The sequence below is a fragment of the Cydia pomonella genome, chromosome 1, assembly GCF_033807575.1.
Source record: "Cydia pomonella isolate Wapato2018A chromosome 1, ilCydPomo1, whole genome shotgun sequence".
NCBI classification, from domain to species: domain Eukaryota; kingdom Metazoa; phylum Arthropoda; class Insecta; order Lepidoptera; family Tortricidae; genus Cydia; species Cydia pomonella.
Genome location: NC_084703.1, coordinates 5,446,689 through 5,473,926, shown reverse-complemented (window position 1 = coordinate 5,473,926; position 27,238 = coordinate 5,446,689). Strand labels below are relative to the sequence as shown.

General features: G+C 36.4%; 2 protein-coding genes across 3 annotated transcripts; both read right to left on the bottom strand.

Moving 5' to 3' along the window:
* Positions 1–127: 127 nt before the first annotated feature.
* On the bottom strand, positions 128–1,086 carry LOC133520051 (uncharacterized). Its single transcript, XM_061854362.1, has one exon. The coding sequence runs from the start codon at positions 1,082–1,084 to the stop codon at positions 128–130; it is 957 nt and encodes a 318-aa protein (XP_061710346.1). The 5' UTR covers positions 1,085–1,086.
* A 14,344-nt stretch (positions 1,087–15,430) lies between these two features.
* Positions 15,431–26,879, bottom strand: LOC133519854 (band 7 protein AGAP004871). Of its 2 annotated transcripts, none has more exons than XM_061854118.1 (8): positions 26,759–26,879; positions 25,610–25,719; positions 23,500–23,572; positions 19,878–19,960; positions 19,262–19,371; positions 18,103–18,252; positions 15,943–16,123; positions 15,431–15,699 (listed from the first exon to the last, which is right to left on the bottom strand). In XM_061854118.1, the coding sequence occupies exons 2-8, from the start codon at positions 25,643–25,645 to the stop codon at positions 15,598–15,600; spliced, it is 735 nt and encodes a 244-aa protein (XP_061710102.1). In that variant the 5' UTR covers positions 25,646–25,719; positions 26,759–26,879; the 3' UTR covers positions 15,431–15,597. The 2 variants fall into 2 exon arrangements, with proteins under 2 accessions (XP_061710102.1, XP_061710017.1); XM_061854033.1 differs by lacking the exon at positions 26,759–26,879 and adding an exon at positions 26,372–26,531.
* Between the last annotated feature and the right edge of the window lie 359 nt (positions 26,880–27,238).

Sequence of the window (27,238 nt, the reverse complement as noted above, 5' to 3'; positions counted from 1 at the left end):
TTATTACGAGCATTGGCAACTAGGCCATCAGCTCAAGCATGAAATACAAAAGTAACATAAGTACTTATAACTAATTCACATAAAAATGAGACACGAATCTAATAGTTACATGAGGTATTTACAATATTTACAAACTACCTATAGTATGAGTAACAAATTGATAGATTACAGGATATAATTGTGGATATTTCATAAGGCCCTGTACTGAATTTGGCAGAACTTGCAAACCAGTATCCATACACATAGCAACAAACAATAACCTTTGTAAATTAAATGAAGGACAATGGAAAAAAATATGTTCAAGATCACATACATCAAAATTACAATGTGCACAAACAGCAGAATCACTTAGCTCTAATCTAAAAAGATGTGCGGGAAAACGAGCATGACCAATGCGCAATCTACATATAGTTGTAATAAATGCCCTTTCTACATATTTTCTTTGGTATTCAAACCACGACTTGGAGCTGGGTGCCGGGACTATTTCTGCAAGCCATTTCCCTTTGACTTCTTTGGATTTAGACCATGAGTTATTCCAACGTCTAATCATAAGTTCTTTAACAAAAGGTACTAAATCGGATTGAGGTACTTTTAAATCACAAACTTGTATATCTTCTGTAGATTTGGCAAGCTTGTCTACTAGTTCGTTGCCAAAAATTCCTGAATGTCCCGGAACCCAGCAAAATTCAACAGTAATATTTCTATTCAACAAAGAACTTAAACAACTTCTCAACTTATAAATTAAATAATTTACAGATGCACTTACACATTTACTTTTAAGCGCTTGTAAAGCGCTCATCGAATCAGATAGAATCAAAAACTTATTTTTAGTTATATAATAATTACGAATATGTTCTAAAGCATAAATTATGCCTAATACTTCAGCCGAAAATACTGAAAAATAACTACTACATTCAAAAACTTTTCCTATGTTCAAAAAAGAGTCAAAAAATGCAAAACTGGTCCTATCTTTAGTTTTAGAGCCGTCAGTATATAACTTAACAAAATCAGTCTTATCATCAAGAAACTCCAAAAAGTCATATTTCGATTCAAATTTGACCAGTTCAACAACCACGTCTCGCATAATATCATTGTAATCATGTTCAAAACAGGGAAGCAAATTAGACCAATACACTATATCTTGAAATTCAAAGTTTAAATAAGTTATAGCATCACTTATGGAAGAAGAATTAGGAAACGGTATTAAATTATAATTTGGAATATTGATATTATTTAAGTATCTATAAATTACTTCGTTACCACGACTAACTAATTTAAGAACATACTTGTCAGTGATGTAACATCTGCGTACAAATAAAGGAACAATGCCAGCCTCTATTTCCAGAGAATTAATTGGAGATGACATCATAGCCCCCGTAATAATTCGTAGGGCCCTATTTTGGATAATATCTAGTTTCCTTAAAAGATGGGTATTCGCATCAGCAAAAAACATACAACCATAGTCAAAATGACTTCTAATTGTCGCGATATATATTGTTTTAAGGACCTTAGGGTCTGCACCCCATTTTACTCCAGTTAACGACTTCAATATCGTCACTGGGCCTGCAAAAGTCGCTATGTGCATTTTTTTCATTTTTTCGTTTTTGGCACCATTTTGAACCTTACGTCAATACTCATATGGTCCAAAAACAGCGATAAGCTAACCTTATTATTTCTGGCCATGCTAAAAATAAGTATGTGAAGTTCATACATTAAAAGTGCCTTAGAAAATAGCTAAGTTTCACTAATCACATAACTGTGTCATCGGTATAATACTATTAAAGCAAAATTGTGGCCGATATGTGTACATAATTCGCTATGTGCTTTGAAGCACATAGCAAATTATTCGTACTAGTTTGATCGGGTCGTCTGCGCCCGCGATGTGGTCTTCGGCACATAGCGACATTTTAGTACAAGTTATGACCTGTCGCACTTCGCGTTAGGATCCGATGAACTGACACATGCGTATTTATTTTTAGGTATTTATTTAGGTACTGGTGGAAATGTTTGGTTTGGTACTGAGTTTTTTTCTTTAATTCTCGCTTAATACGGTGGTAATCGGTTTTCATAAATACTTTTTAATAATAAATGTTATTTCCGCGGCCGCATCTGCATGTCAAAGGGTATCAGTTATGCTTAAGGTGTGTTTAAATGATGTTTGTTTAGAATCATAACTTTTTGGTACTTAACAACTTAACTAACGAATAGAGCGTGCTTACTAATGCTTATTATTTTGCTATTCTTTCAGAATTAAGTATGAGCATGTCTAAATTGCGAAGGGAAAGACAACTTGTGGCATTATGCACACCCGATCAGTCATCCATAAACCAGACAGCTGTCCAGTTAGAAGAAGAATCTTCTCGGCTATTTCCGTTATCTACAATTTCGCACCAGAGTTACGAGTGTCAGCAGTTAAACTATCCGATTATTACAACCACCAATCTCCCCATAAGTTCTTCAATACCAAATGAGGTCATGTCTGCAATAAATACAAATTCAACTCAGACATTAACCACAACTTCTGCTGGCATGGCAACCCAAGGAGCTACAAGTGGTCGCTTTGAAATACAAGATAGCATTGAGTCACCTAGTTGCAGTAACAGTTCTATCCCAGGTCCAAGTGAAGAGCTGCAATGGCTGAATGAGAAAACTGGTTGCTTGGAGCCCATCCTTGAAAACGGAGGTTTATCCGACCAGTTAGAAGAAGAAGAAAAAGAGGATGTGGTAACAAGTGAAAATCAGAAAAGAAAGAAGAACCGAAAGATGAGGCTTTTAGGAAAAACTTACACAGGACATAAGGTTGTTAAGAATGATGAAAATACTACTATAGTGGAAGTTTCTAAAGAAAGACGAAAATTGGGACCCAAACCTTGGGATCACGGAGCAGCTCAAATATCCGAAAGAAGTTTTTCATGTGCTGCGATAAATGATGCTAGGCGAGAAGACCTATTTAAATATTTTTGGCAATTGTCGACGTGGGATGCGAAAAAATCGTATGTTAATGGATTAATTCAGGTACGAAATATTTTACGAAGACGAAAAACTTCTGCAGGTGTCCATCCGAAGTCTTTTGGATTCGATTGTTATTTACCAGGTGTGAACGGTGTAAAGGTACGTGTTTGTAAAGAGATGTTCCTTGCTACGTTTGATTTGAAGAAAGACTTTGCAAAAATAACTATGTGCAATTTGAAGCACAATTCAGAGTGCCTCAGGAACAATTTGAAGTCGCTATGTACTAAATTATACACATGGAGGTTATTTTGGAACCCAAATATTTGTCGCTATGTGCAAAATTAAGGTTTTTTTTGAAATATAAAATTTTTCTTTCCATTATGTAATTTTAAAAGTATTCTTAAATTACGTAAAAAATAAAACTCTGTTACCCTTTTTTTTCTTTTTTACTTGCTTTCAATGCATACTGAGAAAACTTGTTTTTTGTTTCTCCTGAAAAATTGGTATAAAACACATAGCGACTTTTGCAGGCCCAGCGACGATATGTTTACACCCAGTTTCAGTTGACGTCTTTAAAACCAGAGACTAAAATGTATTTGTTATTTATTTCAGATGAATGTGTTTTTGGCAATGGAATATCGTAGTCTGAAAAAAAAAAACATGAAAGTTTTTGGTACATATTATATTATGTTAGAATATTATATTCTGGCAGAGTCACTTTGTCAGTAGAAAAGGCGAATTAAATTAAAAAATGTAGGTGCGAAGAGTTGACTTGCCATACAGTGTTGCCAGGCGTACGATCCCTAACAACTTAAAACAACTGCATGTAAAATATAAATTACTGATGAGGATTGAAGTAACATTAGTGAACAGAGTTAAAACAAACTTTCTTTGGAATAAGTGTAGGTATGAGGTAAACTGCCTGTAGTCGATTGGAGTATAATTGGGCTCTCATTAAAGATTCACTTCGTCACCATTTACTACAAACTTATGTTAACGGCACCAATCATGGGACATCTAAGAGAAAATTTGAAGTATTTTTGATATTCCACCGAGACTTGTAAAATTTCTACCGCTTTACTCTTTAAAAGTTGAATGTCCAATTCCTCCTTTATGTTTTCTATGTATTAAATGAAAGCTACTGCAATTGGTTCCAATATTAATTAACCAATTAAAACTGGTTTTTTGCTCCAGTCATGGGATGTATGGCGCCATTCATTTTCAAAGTAACAAATATCAATGAGATTATAAGCAACTCTTTGGCTCTTGTTTATGGTAAAATGTTGCCAGCGTTTACAAACTGATGGTAAATACTTGTGTTACAGGATTTTTCTATACCATCCTATTAGGGCACCAGCCGTTCCATTATAGGGGTGTTTACTATAGTAGATCAAACTACTTAAATTTCAATTTCAATTTATTTATTTGCAACCAACGGCGCGATTCGAAGAATGAGATACGATAACGATAAGTTCTGGTTTAAGTAGATAAGTTCTCATTTAGATATCGTTTGTATGTCGTATAATTGACAGAAGCAGCTCGATTCCTGCAACTAATGTCACTTTGACGTGAGAAATATCGTAAATAGATCTTATTGGAATACAGCGGAATTAAAATAAACATCAATTTTGACATGACGTTTAGTTATCGATCTTTTCAAGATCTTTCCATGATCTTAAACGTGTCTTAATCATTCTTCGAATCGGGCCGCAAGTATCTACACTAATACAACCAGCGATTGATAATAAACATTTGTTTTTTGTTCGCTGAATACAACTTAATGATAGGTGTACAGAACGTCGACCCTAATAGGGCCTAGCAAAAACATTAGGTACTACATATAACTAAATTTTATCTAATAGTAATGAATGACTTATGAGGGTGGCTGAGATGGAGGACCCTAACCGGGGTACGACTAAAAGGGAGCGGACTTTTTCTAACTGTATTAATTAGAGAGAAAGAGACTCTTATACCACAGACGTTTAAGCAAAAAAAACTTTTAATTCTATAAAAAGTTGTACAGGCTTTACACACATACGCAGGGGTTAAAGGAAAACCAGACTCCTAAAAAGTACCCAGTGGAATTATCCGAAGATTTAGTAACCCGACGGTTCGAGAACTTGCATGCAATTTTCGTTACATTGCGGTATTTGATCAACTGAATTCATTGAATATACTCTGTAGTTAGCAATGTATTAAACATTGCGTGCAAGTTCTTGAACAGTCTAAGTGGGGCTTTAAACGGTATTCTATATGTACTAGATAGTTGCCTCGGTAGATGTAAGTATTACTTTGTACCTTTGATGCAACGATATTACAAGCAGACGCATCCAGCGTGAAACGTGCTACAGTTAATCAAAAGTATCGAATGCAGTGACTCGAAAGGCCTTGCTGCACTATAACTTGTAATATTACATGTTGGTGCCATTCAAATGAAAAAAAAAGTGTGTGAAATGATATTTATATGTATGTGCATATTGATACTAATAATATTATAGGATTCATTTGCGAATTTTGGTTTTCGCGGTAGGCCCCCAGGCCGATTCACGAAAGCTGGCACGAATGGAAAGAATGAGCGAATGGAAATATGTGATTCTGGCTGTATACCTACTGATAGAGTCTGTTCGGAAAGAGAAGAGTCGTGGAATGTATTGGCCCCCGTACATTTCACGACTCTTCTCTTTCCGCACATACTCTACATGTATCAGTCATACAATAACAGATATAATTTTGTTTCGTTCATTTCATTCGTGCCAGCTTTCGTGAATCGTCCTGGCCGCGTAGCCAACGTTACAATACTTACAATCGTTAACGCTCCATAGCGTACCGTAGTCATCTCTATCACTCTTCCAAATTAGTGCGACTTAGACAGTTGCGTTTCGTTCGCCACGGAGCGTGAACGATAAGCACGTTGGCTACGCGGGCTGGGGGCCTACCACGAAAACCGAAATTCGCAAATTGCGGGGATCTTTCTCTTTTATTCTCACTAAGACGAAATTAGAGTGACATAGAAAAATGCCCGCAATTGACGAACTTCTATTTTTGCGGTTATAGCCGTGTACATCTCTGACTAAGTACCTGCCTACTATAGGTAATAATATGTTCAGTATGCCCAGTATATAAACTTACTTACTTATACTGATAATTTTAATCATTAATAAGGTATATGCACACTATGTAAAACCGACCTGTAACAATTGTTACCAATAAAGTTTTTCATTTTAATTTTCATTTTCTTATTCATTTAGTTATCAAGCCCGTCAGGTCATCTACATCGAAGCGTGTCACGGTCAAACGAAAACGATGACAAATACACGTTATTGATCGGGATAGGTCCGATCAACTTTTTACGAGGTTTACTAAAAACTATACTTACACTCGATGACCAGGAGCATTTCATGAAAACTGTTAGTTAGGGGAATTTCTTTGTCAACTTAAGTGGTACAGTCCAAGTAGGCTATAAAGCTTTTTAATAATACAAGCGGTTTTAAGATGATACTAATAATACACGTAAGAAGACAAGCCAAAAAGTATCAGGGCGACTACCGCAAAAACCGAAATTCGCAAATTGCGGGGATCTTTCTCTTTTACTCTCAATACGTAATTAGAGTGACAGAGAAAAAAAGCCCACAATTGACGAACTTCGATTTTCGCGGTTATAGTTATAGCCCTGGCTTTGAAAGTAAAAAAAAGAGTGCTAATGTCGATTACGTAACGGTGGAATGCTTGACTAACAGTAAGCCTTATTTTGTTGCATTATGGTTCAAAAACGGTCAGCTTGGTACTTGTGTCTTATCTGTTCATAGCTCGAGCAAGTCGAAGAGGGACAGATGGGAACCCAAAGAATATTTTTTATGACATTTGAATTGAGCCAGAGCACCATTAATTTAGGCTCGGCCGGTCGGTGATGCTTGGTGTATCACTTGCATTTCATTAAATTCGAAAGAGGCTCTACGTATTGTTTTCGTCTCCGCGCACGCCCAAATGTCCGAAACAACGTAGTTTCGTGTATGGGGGCCATTGTATTTAAAGTGGTAGGTACACTTCACTTTTTAATTTCTATTTTTTTTTTGTTTTCTCTACTAAGAGAAATAACGTAAAAATACCAAAAGTTGAAAAAAAAAATGTAGTGTACAGTCGCTATTAGATATATCGGAGCGGCCAAGGCGCTTACAAATATCTGAACAAAGGCTCTATTACCATGACGTTAAAGTGCGTTTTCAGATAATTCTGAGCACGTTGCCGCTCTATCTGTACCCCTAGTGTACATTTATTCAATGGCGTAACGTGACGTACGCGTTTGCGTTAAGTCTCATTTTGTATGTCCCGCTTGGCGCGCTGTTTCTAAATCCCATACTAAATGAGACTTAACGCAAACGCGTACGTCACGTCACGAAATGAAATAAATTTACACTAGGGGCTCTGATAACAACTTATTAGGTAAATAAAATGTCTCATGGAAAAGAGAAAACATTACGAAATCAATAAGAGATCCTTAAAATCCGAAGACCACTTAACACGTGACACATTACAAGTACAATGCTCTATTGATGGCATTGATCGTTAATGACAGCACGTAGTTACCATATAATAATAAAGCAGTTTGTCAGAACACAATCAATACGTATACAGGGTAGAGTCACGGGGGGCTCCAACTCCAACATGGCTGAAATAAAATATAGAAATTAGAAAGCGCCTTCCCTACTCCGATGTCGGATCGGAAGGTGCCTATGAGAATAAATAAATAAATAAAGAAATATTGAGGGTACTTAGACAACGATATATATAATATATAAATATTTATAAATACTTAAATACATAGAAAACACCCATGACTCAGGAACAAATATCCATGCTCATCACACGAATACACGCCCTTACCAGGATTTGAACCCGGGACCATCGGCTTCGTAGGCAGGGTCACTATCCACTAAGCCAAACTGGTCGTCAAATAACAGCTGCAGGAGAGTGCCATATGGCCTCCTTTTTGGGTTACGTAGCTGTCTATCGTTTTTTAGTTAACAGTCTTTACTTCCATCCGATATCGGATCGGGCGATGTGAAAACAGGTGAAAACGCTCTCAGGGTCTGCCGTCGAAGCTATATACCTAACTTTGCACCGACTTGGAAATAAGTGAGAAAGTGTCATTATAAACGTCTGGTTTTCATAGAAAGACATCGATTATGATATTTTCACACTTTGATATTGGAAATGCCATGCAGAGTTATTTATATTTGAAATTTATTTATTATATATTAGTTGAAATTTTTTGAGATGATTTTGTCGGCTCGAACCCTAATTTGTTAAACAAAAGGAATTGATTATTTTATGCACTGTGAGATGGATCAAGCCCGTGTCAAAGGCGTTAGCGTTTTACTTAATAATATGGATCTTTATGTAACAGCTTTTTCTCTAATAATTCTCACCTGGTGATCGGTCGTCCTACATTACCCAAACGTGTTATTTCCGAATTCTGTTATCATATAAATAGAACGCTAAAATAGCATTTTAAACAGGCTTGATCGTTCTTCTCATGTCAAATTTGATAGCTACCACGGTGCATAGCTACCAAAGAAATAATGCTATTTGTTTAACAGATTAGTTTTTGAGTCGAATAAATCATGTCAGAAAATTTCAACTATAACTTACCAAATGTACTATGTGCGCAATTTTAATTAAATGAATTAATGCATTATGTGTTTTGTTGCGTTACTATTTTTCCATCAAAAATCGAGCACATATCAGTCTTGGGAAGCGCAACGACGCATATAGTTTTTACCCAGAGTTAGAGAGTAAGTCATTGTATTAAGTACTTTTTTCTCGGAATTCATCCCCTAAGGCATGCATGGCGATTGTAGTTTAGTACGAGAGATAGGAGGTCAAGAGCAGTAGTATATCATGACTTCTATGCAGATAATTACGGGTACGTGCTTCATGCGTCGTTGTCATGTCGCTTGCACTTCCCTCACCACGCACTATGCATGCACATAGCGTCGATGTGGTTGTACATTTTTATGTAAGTAACCGATTTGTAAACTGAAATTAAATCCTGTGAACCATACAGTAAGGTTTCCTGCCTAAAAATATAACAGGGCACATAGAGGAATTTATGTAAAGTCGGCAGCAAAGCCCAAGGCGCATTACACCCTGTATAAAGTAATTCTCAATGTTGACTCCTATTGACAGGTTATTTTGTTGAATATTTGATGCTAACGAGCATAGTTGGTATTGTATTTATTGTGCTTTATTATAACATGTTTTGTGTCTCGAGAGTTTCTATTAATACCATTGCCATTAATGCCATAGACCAATTAATTATACTTCTAATCTAAGCTATCCTGTCTAATCCAACATTTAGAAGTAAAAAACTGTCGGCAACGGAAAGTTTCCAAAAAACTTAAGTATCCATAAAACTTAAGATTTTCACAGGAAAACGGTAGTTTCCATTATGATAGGAGCAAATTGTCCCCCAAAGGAAATTTTGAAAAAAATCCGAATTCTTTCTATAAAGCTATCTTACTGTCAGATGTTTGAATAATAATAATATGATTTATGTATGTATGTATATACTTTATTGTACGTGTTGAGTTTAAAATTTATGTTTTTCTACTCGTCGACTGCAATGGTTGAATTAAGATTTCGTATACCAAACTGTAATTGAGTACTTTTCATGTATGGGCTCCCAACACAACTATAATATTCATTTCGAAACGGTTTAGTCAACTATAATGAAATAGACCAATCACAGCTCGCCGCGGTCAAAAGGACGAAATAAAACGATAGCTCAAATTATTTATTTATTTTAGGTTGTATAGTAGAAACAATTGCTTCATAATAGTCATAAACGCACATGTGACACCCTTAATATAGGAACATCCATAGACTACGAAAACCGCTTACCATTGCATAGGCTATGGTGGACAAAGTCGAGAAAAACTGTCCAAAAATTGAATTTAGCAAGGAGCAAGTACCAGAGCCTCATGAGTTACGAGAAGGAGTCGTTGACCACCCCGCCGCGCCCGCCGGCCGGAACGCGTACGAGTATGAAGGTATCGCGGCTGCTCGCGTATCTTAAATAGCTATATACTTTTCTCTTATTTACCTGTATGATTTTATTAGTTTAAAGTATTATTTTTATTGACTCGTAGAAAAAGTATTGTATACAATAGTGATATAATCAAGCGTTTCAATCTCGTACCTCACTTTGGTACACGGTACTCGACTGAAAAGCTCTCTATTATATCACGATTGTATAAAATACTATTATAGTACATATGGTGCGGTAACTAGCACTATGTCACAAGTTTAAAGGGCCATATGTACTGTAAAATGTTGTACAATATACGTGCGTTACTAATTTTCGTACTTGTATCGTAATCTACAATAAAACATGAAACGTACGAATTTATGTTAAGATATCTAAAGCCACAGGAAAAAACAAAATATAAAGAATATAATTATTACGAAACCATACGGTATTTACCTATGAGTTAATTTAGCCAAATGTTACACTAGGCATGCCACGATGCAAAGTGGAGTTGCATGCTTTGGCTGTGTGACCAATAATCAATATCACAACCTCGATGTTTTATTCACAATAATTGCTACTTTCTGACAAGAGACGGCATTGTTTCTACTAAAATAAACTGGCTGGACTTATTTAGAGCGCATCAACTAAAATTACGGACGATAGTGTTGGCAGCATTGACATATATATCTAAGGACGGGCCTTACGGACAATAAGAATGGGGCCAGTACAGCGGTGTCACGCACACAAATTCGAGCCAATCGTGCAGTCTAACGCCGCAACGCGGTTGGATAATGAGTTCGCAACATGCGCGCGATTGCTCACAACTAGTTGCGTTAAACTGCACGCTTGGCTCGAATTCGAGAGTGACACCACTAAACTAGCTCCATTCTTAGTTTCCGTAAGGCCCGTCCTTAGATATATATGTCAATGGTTGGCAGACATAACCATAAGTATAATCATATTTTGTATTTTCGGAAATAATCGCAGCGAAAGAATACCAAACTGTAATTGGGTACTTTTCATGGTTGGGGAGTCCAGGTTTGGGGAGTAGGAGTTACGTCCTCTAAGTATGAGCTTTGACAAAAGATCGATCTTTTATCCTGGAATATGGTGTTGCAAATAGGTTAAATTTAAGCCTCTGATACGGTATTTTATTACACTCGGGCAAGTGTATCTGTATTCACTAAAATGGATCACTTTTTGCAGAAATTGGGTTCAGTTATCCTTTTATCTTGATCTACTCACAAAACCATGAAATACACGAGATGATAATCTTGCAGCACTTTTTTAACCACATCTGCCGCTTCCTTAGATCTGTATTCAGACAAAGAATACATCGAAAATTGTAAAAAATTTAGTCACCTGAATAACATTTTTCATAACCCCCTCCTGAGGCCTTAAAAGGCATGCTTGTTTCTTAAAAGGCATGTATTAAGGTGAGGGCTGGCATCATGGCATAATAATTGGGGAATTTTTATTCGTTATCTGTCCCTTTATTAACTATATAAAACTTTAGAAAATATCTTTAAAATCCTAGTTTCTAGAGTTTTGTAACGGAATTTATGGCTAGACTAGGTATCTTTGAGTAGGTAGTTAAAAATACAGGTCAGTACCCCTAGTGTACATTTATTCGATGGCGTAACGTGACGTACGCGTTTGCGTTAAGTCTCATTTTGTATGGGATTTTGAGTTTCCAAAACGTTCCGCTTGGCGCGCTGTGTCCAAATCCCACACTAAATGAGACTTAACGCAAACGCGTCGGTAACTATATAGAAATGTAATTAAAGCCACAGATAAAATGAATGATAATATTGATAGTTGATTCCGTACTAAGATTAAGAAAGCCCAATTTGGAGATTACAAGTGAGGTTTCGCAATAAAACACGAGATTATTCTTAAACTAGTATAATTGATTAAATAGATTAAATATTGGTTAATTATGAATTTATATACTTTTTTGAACTACTTTGTATACAGCTTACAAAGGACTAAGATACAGCACGATATTACTAAATAGACTTATTCAACCATTCACTTCTTCAATGTTAAATAGCGCTATACGCTCTATAAAAGTAGCAGTTATAAGCTCGCTACGTGTATCAATATCCTCCTAGGTCTCAGAGTAAGTTTCGTAGTTTTTAATTTGGATTCACGGGACTTAGGAGGATATTATGAATGATTGATACCAGAATGGGTTAAAGTTATATGTAGTTACTGTATAATAATGGCATCTACGTAGATATTTAAAAAGACAGCTAACGAATGAGTAAATATTTTAATTGGTGGTATATAGACGTATAGATGTGTAATAACGTGATCATAGTATACCTATAATACTATAGTAATAACATCATAATGTTAATTCATAATTCTGTAAATACATATAAATACAATGTTTGTGTTTGTACTGATCGTGCTGTGTAATATTTAAATTGTATTGTCTGTCTTACATAAATAGTAATAGTTCCATTTGTGTTTTTTTTACTCGTATTCTGCTGTCACAAAAACTACAACTCAAAAAATATATTCAAAGTACATTATAAAAGATAATTTTATACCTAAATTAACACCGCAAAGCATGAATCATGTTTGACCATATTAATCCAAATTAAGTTACTTATAAAAAATAACCATCAAAATAAGATTAATGACAGTAATCTTCGTGTTTGGTACCTCCAACAATGTCCGTTTCCCGGTCAACCATTAGTACGACCCGAGCCGATACGTCAATATATGAAAAATGTGGGAGTGAAACAATGGTGCCCACTTGAAATGAGTGCAACATAACCTCTTTTTACGAGATTTTATTTAACCTGCCCTTTTAGTAAGTGTCTTTCACTTAGTGTGGGTCAAGTCTTGAAAGCTGAATTTGAACTACTTGCTGATTTACGATTGAGCTAAAATTTTGCACACTTAAATAGGTATGTAAATCGGATAACAATGCAATAATATAACAACATGGAGTGGGTTTGATGATAAAAACAGGAGTGGCCATGGGAACTCTGTGATAAAACAACGCAAATTAAATGCATTTGTGTCAAGTAACGCCTTCGCTTGTACTGTACCCCTAGTGTAAATTTTGTCGATAGCGAAACGTGACGTACGCGTTTGCGTTAAGTCTCATTTTGTATGGGTTTTTGAACAGCGCGCCAAGCGGGACGTTTTGGAAAGTCAAAAATCTCATACAAAATGACACTTAACGCAAACGCGTACGTCACGTTTCGCTGTCGAAAATATTTACACTAGGGGTACTTACTGATACTGACTTGTAAAGTGAAGTGTCAAAAGAATTCGCGAATAAACCGAAAGTTATGCGGAGGGTATGGCCTGGCTTGCTGCACTGTCTATTGTGATGCTCCAGTTGTAACACGATACATTACATCCAAATGTTACGAATTAGACACACCTTAGTTGATCTATTTAAAAGAAGGCGTGTAAACCAGAGTTATTATCATAGCACATATATTCGTATAGTTTTGGCTCGAATCGGGTCCTTGTAACTCGTACGAGCGTTGCGTTGGTGCCAAGCGAGTTGCGAATATCGCCGCAGTTCAAGCTAACACGCTAAGCGCGTATAACCGAAACGTAGCGAACGTATAAATGCCAAAATGAGCTTACACTCGCAGAAATATCGTCAGTTTAAAAGCGATCTTACGCAACAGAGCGTCTATAGTTGCAAGCCTCTTACAACAAGTTATAACCCTTTGATCACCAAAGACAACCTTACAAATCAATCTTTGCATTTCGACAAGGTTCAAGATGGTGCGCTGCGCACGATATGCGTGCCGTGTCCTGTCCAATTGATAAACTTCAGATATAAAAATGATACTAATGAATACATTTAACATGCTTTACTAACATACGAACATCAAGTGAGTATCATTATTACTACCATGCTGCATTTCATATTTGTTAAAAACTAATTTCATTTAGAATATATACGCTTTTATCTAAGTCTGGCAAATAGAAACTCAGTTTTGTAAAGGTGTGATCGACCGAAATCAGTACCCCTAGTGTAAAATATTTTCGCCAGCGAAACGTGACGTACGCGTTTGCGTTAAGTGTCATTTTGTATGAGATTTTTGACTTTCCAAAACGTCCCGCTTGGCGCGCTGTTCAAAAACCCATACAAAATGAGACTTAACACAAACGCGTACGTCATGTTTCGCTATCGACTAAATTTACACTAGGGGTACAGATTAGAATGTTTTCGTTTTCGATCTATGATCGATCGAAACTGTTCCTCGGATACTTATATTATTAAGATATTGAATTTTAGTTCAAACGGTTTAAGTGTTTAAGTCCAAGTCAGATAATCAGATAAATAATGGGTATCCTAGCTTTTTCGAAAGCATTTAAATATTCACTGCCAGCGACCCGCTAGGCGGGTTCTTTGTTCGCAGGCGCTTTTCTCTACAAGCGGCTCGGAGCGCGTAGCTCGCGATAGTATATATATATATATATATATATATATGTGACTTTATTGCATATAAATAGGTTAACAGACAAAACAAAACAAAAGAACAATTATGTACAAAGGCGAACTTATCCCTAAAAGGGATCTCTTCCAGCTAACCTTTAAGAAAACGCGAAAGGATCAAACACTAATAGGTGAGAAACAAATCAATATGAACAGTAGCAATATGAGAATTTTGGATACACATAAAAGTAGAACGAGAGAAATTAATAATAATAAAAAAAGTAGAAAACCCGTAGTACCTACGAATACGCAAACTATAACATATAGGTACATAAAGCTATATACACCTATATATAAGATGCATATTATAAATAAATATATGCATATATAAACAGATAGTTTAGTAGTGAATGTGTTAAAGTGTAGGGTTAAGTTTGTCTACTTTCGATCTTTTGATGTTTCGAAGTCGATCGATTATCGATAGATGTTGAAAAACTATTGGATTTTTATTAATTATTATTTATTAAAATGAGGAAAATAATTACCATCTAATTATTAAAGCGTTGTGTTCTAAAATGACTCTTTCTAAAAATATGATTAGTAACAAAAAAGGTCTTATTCATGTAGTTACTACAGTTTAGAACAAACACTTTACCTAATCATTTTACTCGTTTTATTTATTAATTTTACTTATCTTAACATTGATTTAATATGTTCTACATACATACATTAAGTACAATTGCACAGGGGCTCAATCTATGCAATTGTACATAATGTCCAATAAATGGTATTATTGAATAAAATTTGCTATATACTACAAGTCATTTGATCTAGTGAATACATTTGAGTAAATAGTAATATTTGGTTAATATTTTAATTATTTTTATAGTTATACAGTACATTGATTCTACGTAATACAGTAAATTCAATATTTATGTTATATATCCAATATTTTGGGAACCAAATACATATACATATATATATATAAATCTATCTTTTTATTTCGATCTACTTTTTTTATTTTTTATATATATATTGGTAATGCATGCAACATTGATTAAACTTTCTATAGTCAACATTCAAATGTAATATTTCGATCTTATATGTATCTCTTATACCTATAATGGATTCTTCTTTTATGGATCTTATATTTGTAGATACCGTGTTTTCCTATTCATGTCTACAGTTTCTGTTATTACATTGTTTCTTCTTTTGCCTTCATAAAGTATGTTAAAAGGTCGATGGGAAGAGGGAATACTATCGTCGAGTTTTTCTCCGCTGAAATTGTGTTCAAGGTCTGAAACAAACAACTTAAATACTAAGAATAATAATAGGGGTGATAATAATAATAACATATTGTAAAAAACCTCGTCACCTTAGAGAGTGATGACATTTTGACTAAAAGACATATATCTCAGTTCTGAAATGGAATTCCGCGCGGTGCCCATAGAACGAAATGAAGTACACCTATCTAATGACCTAACTCTCATTTCTGTTGGTTTTTGGACCAGGCTCCATACAAAGTTAAAATGTTACAGACCTGCAGATACCGAAGCTGGAGAGCAGCTGGACTGTCTCCAATGACTTCAGAGGCCTCCCGCAGCGCCCGCGAGGCCTTCTGCTCGCCCTCGGCCGCGATGACCTTGGCGCGGGCCTCGCGAGCGGCCTCGGCCTCTGCAGCCATGGCTCGCTGCAGCTGCACTGGCAGGCGGACGTCCTTGCTGCAAGACAATACTTGTCACAGAATGGTCCTTAGTGTAATGAGTTGGCCTAAAGTGATAATAACTTTTATTTTAAAAACGAATTGTAAAAAGACAGTTGTGAAAATTTACTTAAACGTTGACCAAAGCATAATATGCGAACGGTCAGCTACGAAAAATCGAAGAGTGGGGATTTTATGTTATATTACTGATTTATTAATTTTATCATCCATTTACTTGTAATGCTCTATTTTGTCCTTATAAAACCGTTAGCAAAATAATATTTTTTTTGGAAAAACCGCTCAGAAAGAAAAAAAAAATATCCCCCCCCAACCCCCTAACTTTTGAACCATGGGTCCAAAATATATGGAAAAAATCGTAAAAATAGAGCTGACATTCAATGAAAACTGTAGCGAATATGATCAGTATAGTTTTAGAGTTATCGCAAAGTTTTCGCTTCATAGTAAAAAGACGTACAAAGTGCTGTGAAGGTATTCCCTTAGTCTTGATACTTACAAATAGCACCCGGTGAAGGTCTGTTATAACGAACGGGTAACTATGGAACCCTACTCTGAGCATGGCCAGACATCTCCCACTGTTGGGAAAAGGTAACTCCACTCGACCCTATCTAGGTGAAACTTTCTGTCATTCTTGATAGACTGTGTCCATGTTCTATCCCGTCATCTGTGTTTTGGGCTACCGTAACCCCGGTACCCATCATACTCTCTGAAGAGCAAAAGCTGTTATTTATTTATTTAAACTTTATTGCACAAAATATATACAATAATGTACAACGAACTTAATGCCAAATGGCATTCTCTACCAGTCAACCATAGGGCCAAACAGAGTTATCTACAATTGTAACCGTAAAAAATTACAGAGCCGATTTTAAATTGTTATGGTTATGATCTTATGGCACGACCTTGACTATCGCTCATGCTGATTGGAGCATGCGAAGCGAAGTGAAAGTCGTGCGTTAAATGCGCGAATCATTAAAACGATCGTCAAGGTCGTTACAAAACCAGTCCAAACCCGTTTGTTAAATTACAATCAAGGCAGTGTGGACGTACCTGAAGGGATATTAAATGAATTTACCATATAACTTGCTTTTTTATTTCCCAGTTAATAATATAACAAGCATCACAATTGACGAGCTCGATCAATACCAATGGACGTAGACCGTTAATTAAACATGTTTATTTCAATTTCATCAGGTTAAGTAATTCCTAACGGCGTTCAAATTGCAGGGCGGGGCCATTATGGTGGGAATACACATTTGTCTCAAGGGAGTTGTAAGTATACACCAGGGAAAGATCGGATGGAGGTTAAGGTCATACGATCGTAATTGCTACCAAAATAGTAGTTATCACTAGCGGAGCCGAACTCTGATTTGGAAACGAATCTTTGCGGCTTTGTGTAATTCGGGGCCTTACTACGGGGTTAAGAACTCAGATACACGGATATTTGCGTAGCACGAATATCGGGAGCCGTTTTTAGTCGCAGAAAAAACAACTTCGGGATTATCAGTCGTTTTATACAGCCCATTTTAATGTAGTGCGCCCGCGCCGTGGTGTCTGATAAACTAATTCACGAGGATCTACTTAGCAATGAGCCAATGAAGAGAAATTTCAAAAATTGCAAAGTCCTCGTCCATAAATGCTCTCGGTAGTTTCGATTTTTATGACACTTGAAATATACACTAAAGTGTAACGTAAACATTAAATGAAACAGTTAACAACATTACTAATAGGTAATTCCTAATCTGAACGGGAACTTTCTAAGTCCAATCTTCCATGAGAATTTTCTCATTAAATTTTCCAGAAATTTTGAGGCAATTGAGAATGTCTCTCTCCTGTAGGCCTAGCTCATGATTGGTGCGACAGTATCTCGCGGCGAGATAGACTACCCGTTATTTTCTATGTTTATTAAAGAGGGAAGGATATATCTCGCCGCAAGATACTGTCGCACCAATCATGTGCTAGCCCGGCTGTACTACTCACATCTCAACGCGTTCGACCTTGATGCCCCAAGCCTCCGTGGCCTCGTCCAAAGAAATCTGCATGTTCCCAGATATAGTTTCGCGCTCGCTGAGGATCTCGTGCAGCGGGCGGGTTCCCATCGTGTTCCGAAGAGTCGTCTGTGCCAGGAGCCTACATAAACATGTGCACAATCTTTAGCGATATACTTCTTCAATCGAATACCTATAAAACATCAATACGTAATATGTATTATTGACCGAGCGTTAGCGAAGGTCTCCGTTTCAGCTTGGGCAAAAATGCTTTCGTTCCGGATGTTCTTCTCTGCAGGTCGCAATTCCCAAACGATTTTAGTGAAATTTTGTGAGCAGGATCAATAATTTTCTTTTTATCTATTTTGACATATTTCAAAATGGCGGAGCCATAAATTCATTTATTTTTAAGCTACGCTCGCGAGGTCTATAATTTACAGAGCCTTAGTATATTTAATTACCTACAATACTAGCATTAAAAACTTATTAAAAAAATGCCTTAAGACAAAAGGCTGGCCACATGGGGCCTCTGGATAGCAGGCTATCGTGACTGCTACTCATGGACTGTTAGAATTAGTGCGCTTGAAAATGAAAATCTAGGCTCTCCCAAACATGACGCGCTGGTGACTAAAAATACGTGACAATACAATACACAATAGGATCTCCAACTAGCTCAGCTTGAAAAATAAAGACTATATCTATAGTAGCTTACCGTGTGGAGTGGTGGGCTTTCTCAACGTTGGTAATAGATATGGTGTCATTATGGACGCGGTAATCGACCACTGCGTCCACTGATACTGTCAAATTCTCAGTTAGTACCTGATAGACGTTCTTATCCACATTTTCCCTATAGTAGCTTACCGTGTGAAGTTGGGGGCGTTTTCAACGTTGCCTATGGATATGTTGGCATTATGGACGCGGTAATAGACCACCGCGGCCTCCGATACTGTTACGGAATCCTTAGTATCTGATAGACGTTCTTATCCACATTTTCCTCATAGTATCTTACCGTGTGGAGTGGTGGGCGTCTTCAACGTTGGCTATTGGATATGGTAGCATTATGGACGCGGTAATAGACCACCGCGTCCACTGATACCGTCACGGAATCCTTAGTGTCTGATATTCGTTCGTACCCACATTTTGTAGCTTACCGTGTGGAGTGGTGAGCGTTTTCAACGTTGGCTATGGATATGGTGGCATTATGGACGCGGTAATAGACCACCGCGTCCACTGATACCGTTACGGAATCCTTAGTTAGTACCTGATTGGAAGAGACAGTTTAGCTCTTAGCTCAATTAAATCTAGGTAACTATTAAAACACTATACGATGTATGTATGAGAAATGACAGACAGGAACATTTGCAATAATTAGTAAGATTATGTAACTGTTACATAATAAAAGGCATGAAAATACTTTATTTTACCACGTCGGTGTCAAACAAGCATACGGCCAGTCTGATGGTAAGCAGTCACCGCAGCCTATGGACGCCTGCAACTCCAGAGGTGTTACATGCGCGTTGCCGACCTATTAACATCTGTACACTCCTTTTTTGAAGAACCCCATACTGTATACCTTCGGGAAAACCTTACGTGTATTTTTAAGAATACTCGTGTGGGTTCATCACACGAGTGTTTTAATGCCTAATTATGTACAGTTACATAAACATACGAACGAGATAGCATGATTCCGATGATTTATGCGAATGATGCGGCAAGTATCTTGAGTTATACCGTAAAATCAGTGTAATGAGAAATAATTATTCTGACCTCCTGTGGTGGAATGTCGTATGTTCGTGTTCGCAAATCCACTCGCGCGTATGTGTCGATACAGGGCAGAATGAAGAATATACCTGTAAACAATAAGTTATAAAAAAAAATTGACACACTTTTATTCTTGACTGTACTGCACACGTGCATGTCTATCAAGTATTGAGCCCGCCTTCAAGTCCATACATAGAAAAAAAAAAAAAGTATTGAGCCTAAACTCGATGTGTTTGTGTTGCTACCTTCCGACTATATTACCAGATCAAGGGGCCTAGCCAAGCCAATCATTTGCGCTGTAGCGAACGAAACGAAATGTATCTTTATCGCTCATACATGTCATCGGAATTAAGTGCTTCATATTTCAACTGAATAAGCTAAGTATCGGGAAGTGATTCAAACATAAGTTACAAGATTTGAATCGAACATATACAAACAAATATACATAGTGAAGCTAAATATGTAAAAGTGTGTAAGTAATAAATAAGTTTGATCAAAAAATTTTTTGTGTACCAAAACTGAAAAAAAAATGCTTGTAAGCTTTTATCCCTGACTACTTTTCTTACCTACAACTAATACTCATAGAGACATTGGCTACCTCTCGTCTCCATCATCAGATCAGCTCGACGTTACCATAATATTGCATTGTCACCCGACTTACATATGTATCCAAATTTTCAACTCAATCGAAAATCGGGAACTGGGTCAGATTTAGCTTCCTAGATTTGACCCATACTAACAGGGAAAGGTAAATAAAAGCTTTTTAAAATATTTTTTTACTAATCCGAACTCAGCTTTTTGTGGATTTTGTACCTACTTTTGGCGGTTAATTAGTTATGCTGGGCCTTTTTTCGTAACCATTGTGCCTATTTTGCGTGAAAACGAGGTAGCACTACTCTATCCACCCCAGCTCCTCCACGAAACCTAGCAGTATCTTCAGGTTGCTAACTGCCTCCTTAAGGATGCACAGAGTCCCTAGGTATTTGTTCTTGTATACTTCTACCTGTTTACAATCTAGGAAAATATGTTTAGAATACTTTTGGCGGTAGTTTGTTTTATCTTTTTTCTTAAGACACCTTTCACGATATGCCTAGTACCTTCATGGTCTACCTGATTTTACGATTGACCGTCGATATATCTACTCGTATTTAAATAACTTTATTGCAAAAAAATGATGCAAGCTAAAATTTACTCTGTAGAAACCACGGAGGGATTGGACATAATCTGTCGAACATTTCCACGAGAGGACAGTAAATGAAATAGCGACTGACATCCTTGTTAGTCAAATAACACGATTTATTACACGATTCCATTCAAATTATTATTCTGCACAGGGACTTTAATCGCTTTAACTATATATTTTAAGAGAACGAATATATTAAAATCATTTGAAACGGGTTGATGGATGACACACTAAAACGCTCCGGGTCGTGGCCGAGGCATCCGACACTTCAGTTTTCTATAGACAGCATCGCGTGATCATCGATCATCCGTCATAGATAACGTGTCGGAAGCCTAGGCTCGGACCCGGACTGTTCTAGCGTGACTTAAACTCGCGCTAGATCACTTTAGAGACGGTGATCCAGACGAAGATACTCAATAGTTATTTGTACAACAAGAGAGCAAAGTTTGATATTTCTTCGAGTGCTTATTTGAGTCCCATGCAAGCGAAAGATTCTATAATCTAATTTAGAATCTTGAGCGTAGTAAGGGACTCAAAAGCACACGAGATATTAGCTTGGATCTCGTGTAGTGCACAAAAAATTTCAAGTCAGCCGTGAGAACATATTTGGAAGGTAAAACAACCTGAAAAAATAAAATCCGTTTTCATCACTATTTCATTCGTGTTTTCTCAAGGTATTCTAACAATTAAGTTTAATTACCACAATAAAACAAAACGAAAGAAATTTCAATAAAATAACATCAATTGACAGTTCAATCGACAACTTTTTTGTAAAAAACAAAACTTAAGATACGATCCGAATTGCGGATACTACTATTGGTCAACTATAGTAGAGATCGTTAAAACTATACTATACTAATTTCATTTTTGATACACGTTTTTATCGCTGACTGTACTTTTCTTACCACATGCAACTAATACTCATCGAGCCAATTCTAAAAACCCCAAACACAATTAGGTTGTGTTGTTTTATCACAGAGTTCCTATGTCCACCTCTAGTCTCCTCATCAGATCAGCTCGATGGTACCGTAATATTGCATTGTCACCCGACTTACATATGTTTGCCAATTTTCAGCTCAATCGGAAACCGGGAAGTGGATCAAATTTAACTTGCAAGATTTGATTACAGACCGACAGACAACGGGACAGGTGAAACTAAATAAAAGCTTGTGATTAAATACATAAAATTATTATGAATGAAGACTCGTAGGTTGTTTTGGAACGATGCAGTCTGATTTATTTCGGGGGCCTATTATTCATTTTGCTAATGACGTGAAAGGGACAAAGATAGTTGAATCCAAATATTTCGAACTTTTATTTTGGCCCCGCACGTTGAAATGACATTCGAATAAAAAGATCACTTGAATGTTATTTTGGCTCTCTAAGTGAGCAAAATGCGATTTTTCTCACTGTTTTTAAGCAGAAAATTACCCTTGGTCGAGCTGCTGGCGTGAAAAAACTTTTATTCTACCGGTGTATGCTAAAGTAACATAGGCGTAAACTAACTTGCTACGGGCTACGGCGTAGCTCGTAGCTCATAGCAAAATTCCAATTCTGTTCTATTCCAATTCTGTTTTGTAATATCGATGATTCCTAATTAACACTTACACTGCCAGCGACGCGCTAGATTAACCTAAATGCCTAAATGAGTAATTAAATTCCTCGATGAATATAATATTTAAAAAATAATCTTCCTAGAAACTACCGCTAGTTCTATTTTTTCAATCGTTTTCAGTACAATTGTCTAAAAAAACTGGCGGTGAACATTTCGTAACTGTAAATATGTTGTGAAAAGAAATAAATTTTGAGGTGTAAACGCCACAAGTGTACGGGCACATATAGGGAATCCCGGTTCTGAGTTTGTACGGCGAGAACCGGGATTTCCCGGTCCCGGTACTTGCTATTTGTACAAATATATAGCGGTTTTGTATAGCGCTGGTTTTCAGCTAAATATAGCACACTGGATCCGATTCGCACGTCGCTAGGATGTTTGAGCGAGACAACGCTATACACGTATCATAGCGACATCCCACTCACATATCGGAGCGACACGCGAATCGGATCCAGTGTCCTATTCGCCCATAGGCCTAGTATTACATAGATAATACGCGTGCGCCTGTGAAGTTCGAACATACGAAATGCGACAAAATTAAAAACACGTTTTATCATTCCTGAGAACATACCAAAAACAACCTACGTAATTTGGTCGGGTTCATTATTACCCACCATAAAAATGGTGGTAACATAAAACTTCTACGTCACTTCGGACTTATAAGAAGTAGGCAGAAAGGAAAAGTGAGACTATGACAAGGACAAACAATAATAGCGCTTTCTCTGCTACTCCTACTGAAAGATTAATTTCGTTTGGTCATCTCCCCCTCCCCCGTTTTATCTCTATATTATTGTACCTCTATCTATTCGCCATAGTTAACTGTAGGTACGTACCCGGCCCTTTTGCGCCTCCAGACAGTAGCCGGCCGAGCCGAAAGATGACGGCTCTCTCATATTCTTGGACGACCTAAAAAAACATGCTAAAGAATTTCTAACTCGCAACAAGTCAAAATTAAACCATAAATCAATGAAACTAAGACGTCCTTTCTTTAGTTGATCACGGAGAAATTGGCCGGTGTGGTGAGAAAGTTGGTTGGTTAAATTTTTAGCCAATCACAGCCAAGCATTGACAACGTGAGTCTCTCAACTTTCTAAAGAAATAAGAACTCAACATTTAGCCTATTTGGGCCATACACATAGCAAAACTCGTTCGCGTCTAAAGGGAATCTAAAGCTAATGTTTACGTGACACCTTTACAGGCGGGATACATTTTTCAATACTTGAGATTCAAATAAGAAAAACTATCAATGTACCAGAGTCGTTAATTGTTATTGTATCGTCCACGGAAGAGACCTTTTTCTAAAATCTGTTTCAAAGTGTCGTGCGAATCCGCATCCGTGTGATGACTGCCGTAGAGTCTGGCCAAGCTAACTCTGCAGCCTTGGAAATGGCACATTATTCGTAAATTCCTATGAAAGGTGAAGTTTATAGTGGCACAGCCAAACTTTGTTACTTCAAAATCGGTGCAGACTTAGGTTAGAGCTACGAGCGTTGGCTTTAAGTAAGTTGCATTGATCGGAGTAACTTAGAAAGCAATATAATTTTGAAAATGGAAAATAGCTACATAAACGTAGCAAGTTTCAATGTGTAATTTGGATTCATCTAACTATTTTATGAAGCCAGAACTTTATAGTAGCTATGTATAGTTTGGCAAGCCATATCCGTCAGTAGAAGAAGGCGGCCAATTTAAAATGTAGGCGCGATGAGTCGTCCTCCCACCGAAAATTTGAATTTCGCGCCGTTTTCTACTGACAAAATTGATTTGCCAGAGTATACGCAAAAATATTCGCTCAGCGCTTCATTGTTCAAAGTAACGTGGGCAATGAATCAAAAATATTTCGGGTGTATTTATTTCAGATTAAAAAAAACACTGGCATAATACATGTTTATTTCAATTTTTTTTTTACATATATTTAAAACTACATATTATTTAAATAAAAAATCACAAATACTTTATGCAACTTGACGTATCGAATCAGCCTGATCTGCCTCTGAACTGGAAAATAATGCATTTAAAAATACCCACAACTTTCATAATGAATTACATAATTATTACATTATTGACTGCTAATATGAATAATAAAATATACTTACCAACTCGCATCCCATCCATTGACAATTTTTGTTATTTTTTAATTGTTTTAAATGATGTACTTAGATAAAAAAAATCCAAACAAAATATGCACTGTAGCTATGACAAGATTCCGAAAAAATTAAATAATAAAATTATGTTGCAAACAGTTTTACGAAATCAATCATAAAGCTAATTTTACGTAAGTGTTAATAATCAATTGAAATTTACAACTACATAATGAAATCCATAGCAGCTTTCAAGTAAAATGTTGGTAAATATCGAACAATTTTGCAACTACTCGCTTGCATACTTGCATAGTATAACTTTATTATTAGTATTATAATCGAAATTAGGATGTCATTATTTTTATTTAGCACTAAAGAGTTACAATTTTGAAAAAAAGAGTAGAGGTTTAATTTCGCAAATGCCTAAGTAATTTCGCTGAGTGCAATAATTTGCATGAAATTGTTTCTAAAGATTAATCTATGTAATAAGCCCTGATATTTAAAATAAAAAATATTTATATGATACGAAGCTGGAACCATCACTGCGAATTTAAATAAATATATATTAACCTTCTAAGTCCCAGCGCAATTTTTGCACTTTTGAATTTGTTTTTTTTAAATATAGCCTGTCAAGCCATTTCCGTCAGTAGAAAAAAGCAGCAAATTTAAAAAAAATTGACGCGAATTGTTATCGTCCCATAGAAAGTATGAATTTCGCGCCTTTTTCTCCTGACAAAGTTGTTTGACCGGTTATACTTCAAATTGAATTTGTACTTGTACGCGAGGACTTATGAGGATACTATTATATAATGCGAAAATTAAACTTCACTAGCCTCTAATAAACCAAATTAATATTAAAGTTTACCTTGAAGCAGATGAGGAGAGATATAGGCATAGTCATGACTACCAGTACCCATGACAGAGCAACCAAGATCTTGCCACACGTCTTACTTTCTGAATCATTGTCGTCATTGGCTATAACAATTAAAGTCATATTTATTTATAACACTTTACCAAACCATAAAAACTAAGGCCTACTTGCTACTTAACAGTCCTAAAAATCCTGTATAAGAAAAAAAAGATGATGTTATTGAGCGGAAATTTTTCCCCTAAAGACTTCATAAATAAATGTCTGAAGGACACGCTGCGCGCTGCAGCTGTTCGAAACTTGCTAAGTCACTGTTTTAGTCTATAATGAATTCTTAGTTAATATACGTGGCATTATATATCACAAAACAATACATAATAAATCACAATTCGAGCCATTGCCACTTTATAGTACAAAAAAATCGGCATAACAAGAAAAGATGATATTGGGTGGTAATTTTTTGCCTTTCAATGTCTGATAGGCACATGTGGTTAAATAAATCCTGTTTCAAACTTGCTAAGTCACAGTCCCAGTATTAGTTTGATATGAAAGTTAATATACGTGGCACTATATACCACTAAAATTGTATACATGCGGGTTTATAGAAACACGTAGTATTTAGCTTTTATATCACAGAATTTCCGAAAATTTAAGTTTTAATGGAATTTTAAAACGTATTAAAGATTCGTGAAACTTTAAAAAATGCCTAAACACCGCGAAACTTTGAAACATACTTTTAACGCGCACTCAAAAACTTACTTGCAGTGATTGTCGGATACAAATTTTGTCTGCTGGACATTTCTATCATTATAGCATTCGATTTTCAAACGTAATTGATGCGTAACCGACGCCGGGTGGCCATTTACTGAGCCAGTGGCCGCCATGCCGACCATTTATAATTCACATGAGAACTACCAATGTGTTACGTACAGTGACATTATTAATAAAATAAACAATAATTTCGTCATCTAATTTCACACTTAACCGATTTACAGATATTTAATTTATTAACCTCGTTAATTATTAATTTAAAAACAACTTATAAAGAAAAAACTTGAACTAAAAACGATTTTTTTAATTTTTTTCCGTCACTAAATTTAAAATTCCAATTTTGAATTTCGAACTGTTCATTAATTAAATACTCACCGTCACTAACGACGACGGTGGTGGACTCCGAGTATCGCGCCAGTGTTGCGACGGCCGGCAGGCGTAGGACTGATGGCCCGTGTGGTCCTGGGTGGGCTTATACCACGCAATCCTTGCTGCAAGAGATGCGCAGATGCACTTGTAATTTACAACCGAAATGTAATATCTTACCTACAAATCCTACCCGGTTATACCCTTTTAGAACAGAGCTGGGATTGTGGAAATTTCAGGAAATCCGGATCGATATGTGTTTTGAATTCTGCCGCCGTATGCAGAGGGAAATATTAAAGTTAGTCTTTATCGACGTAATATTTATTTTTCCTTGGGTCATATTGCAGCTTAATTTTTTAATTAATCACATTTTAATTTACATAAATAAACTGCACTCGTTTGCTAACGCACTACATTCAAATTATATCTCATCGGAGGCTAGACAGGGGCCCATTTTAACTCGAGACAAATATCGGGTCCCAAGGGAGA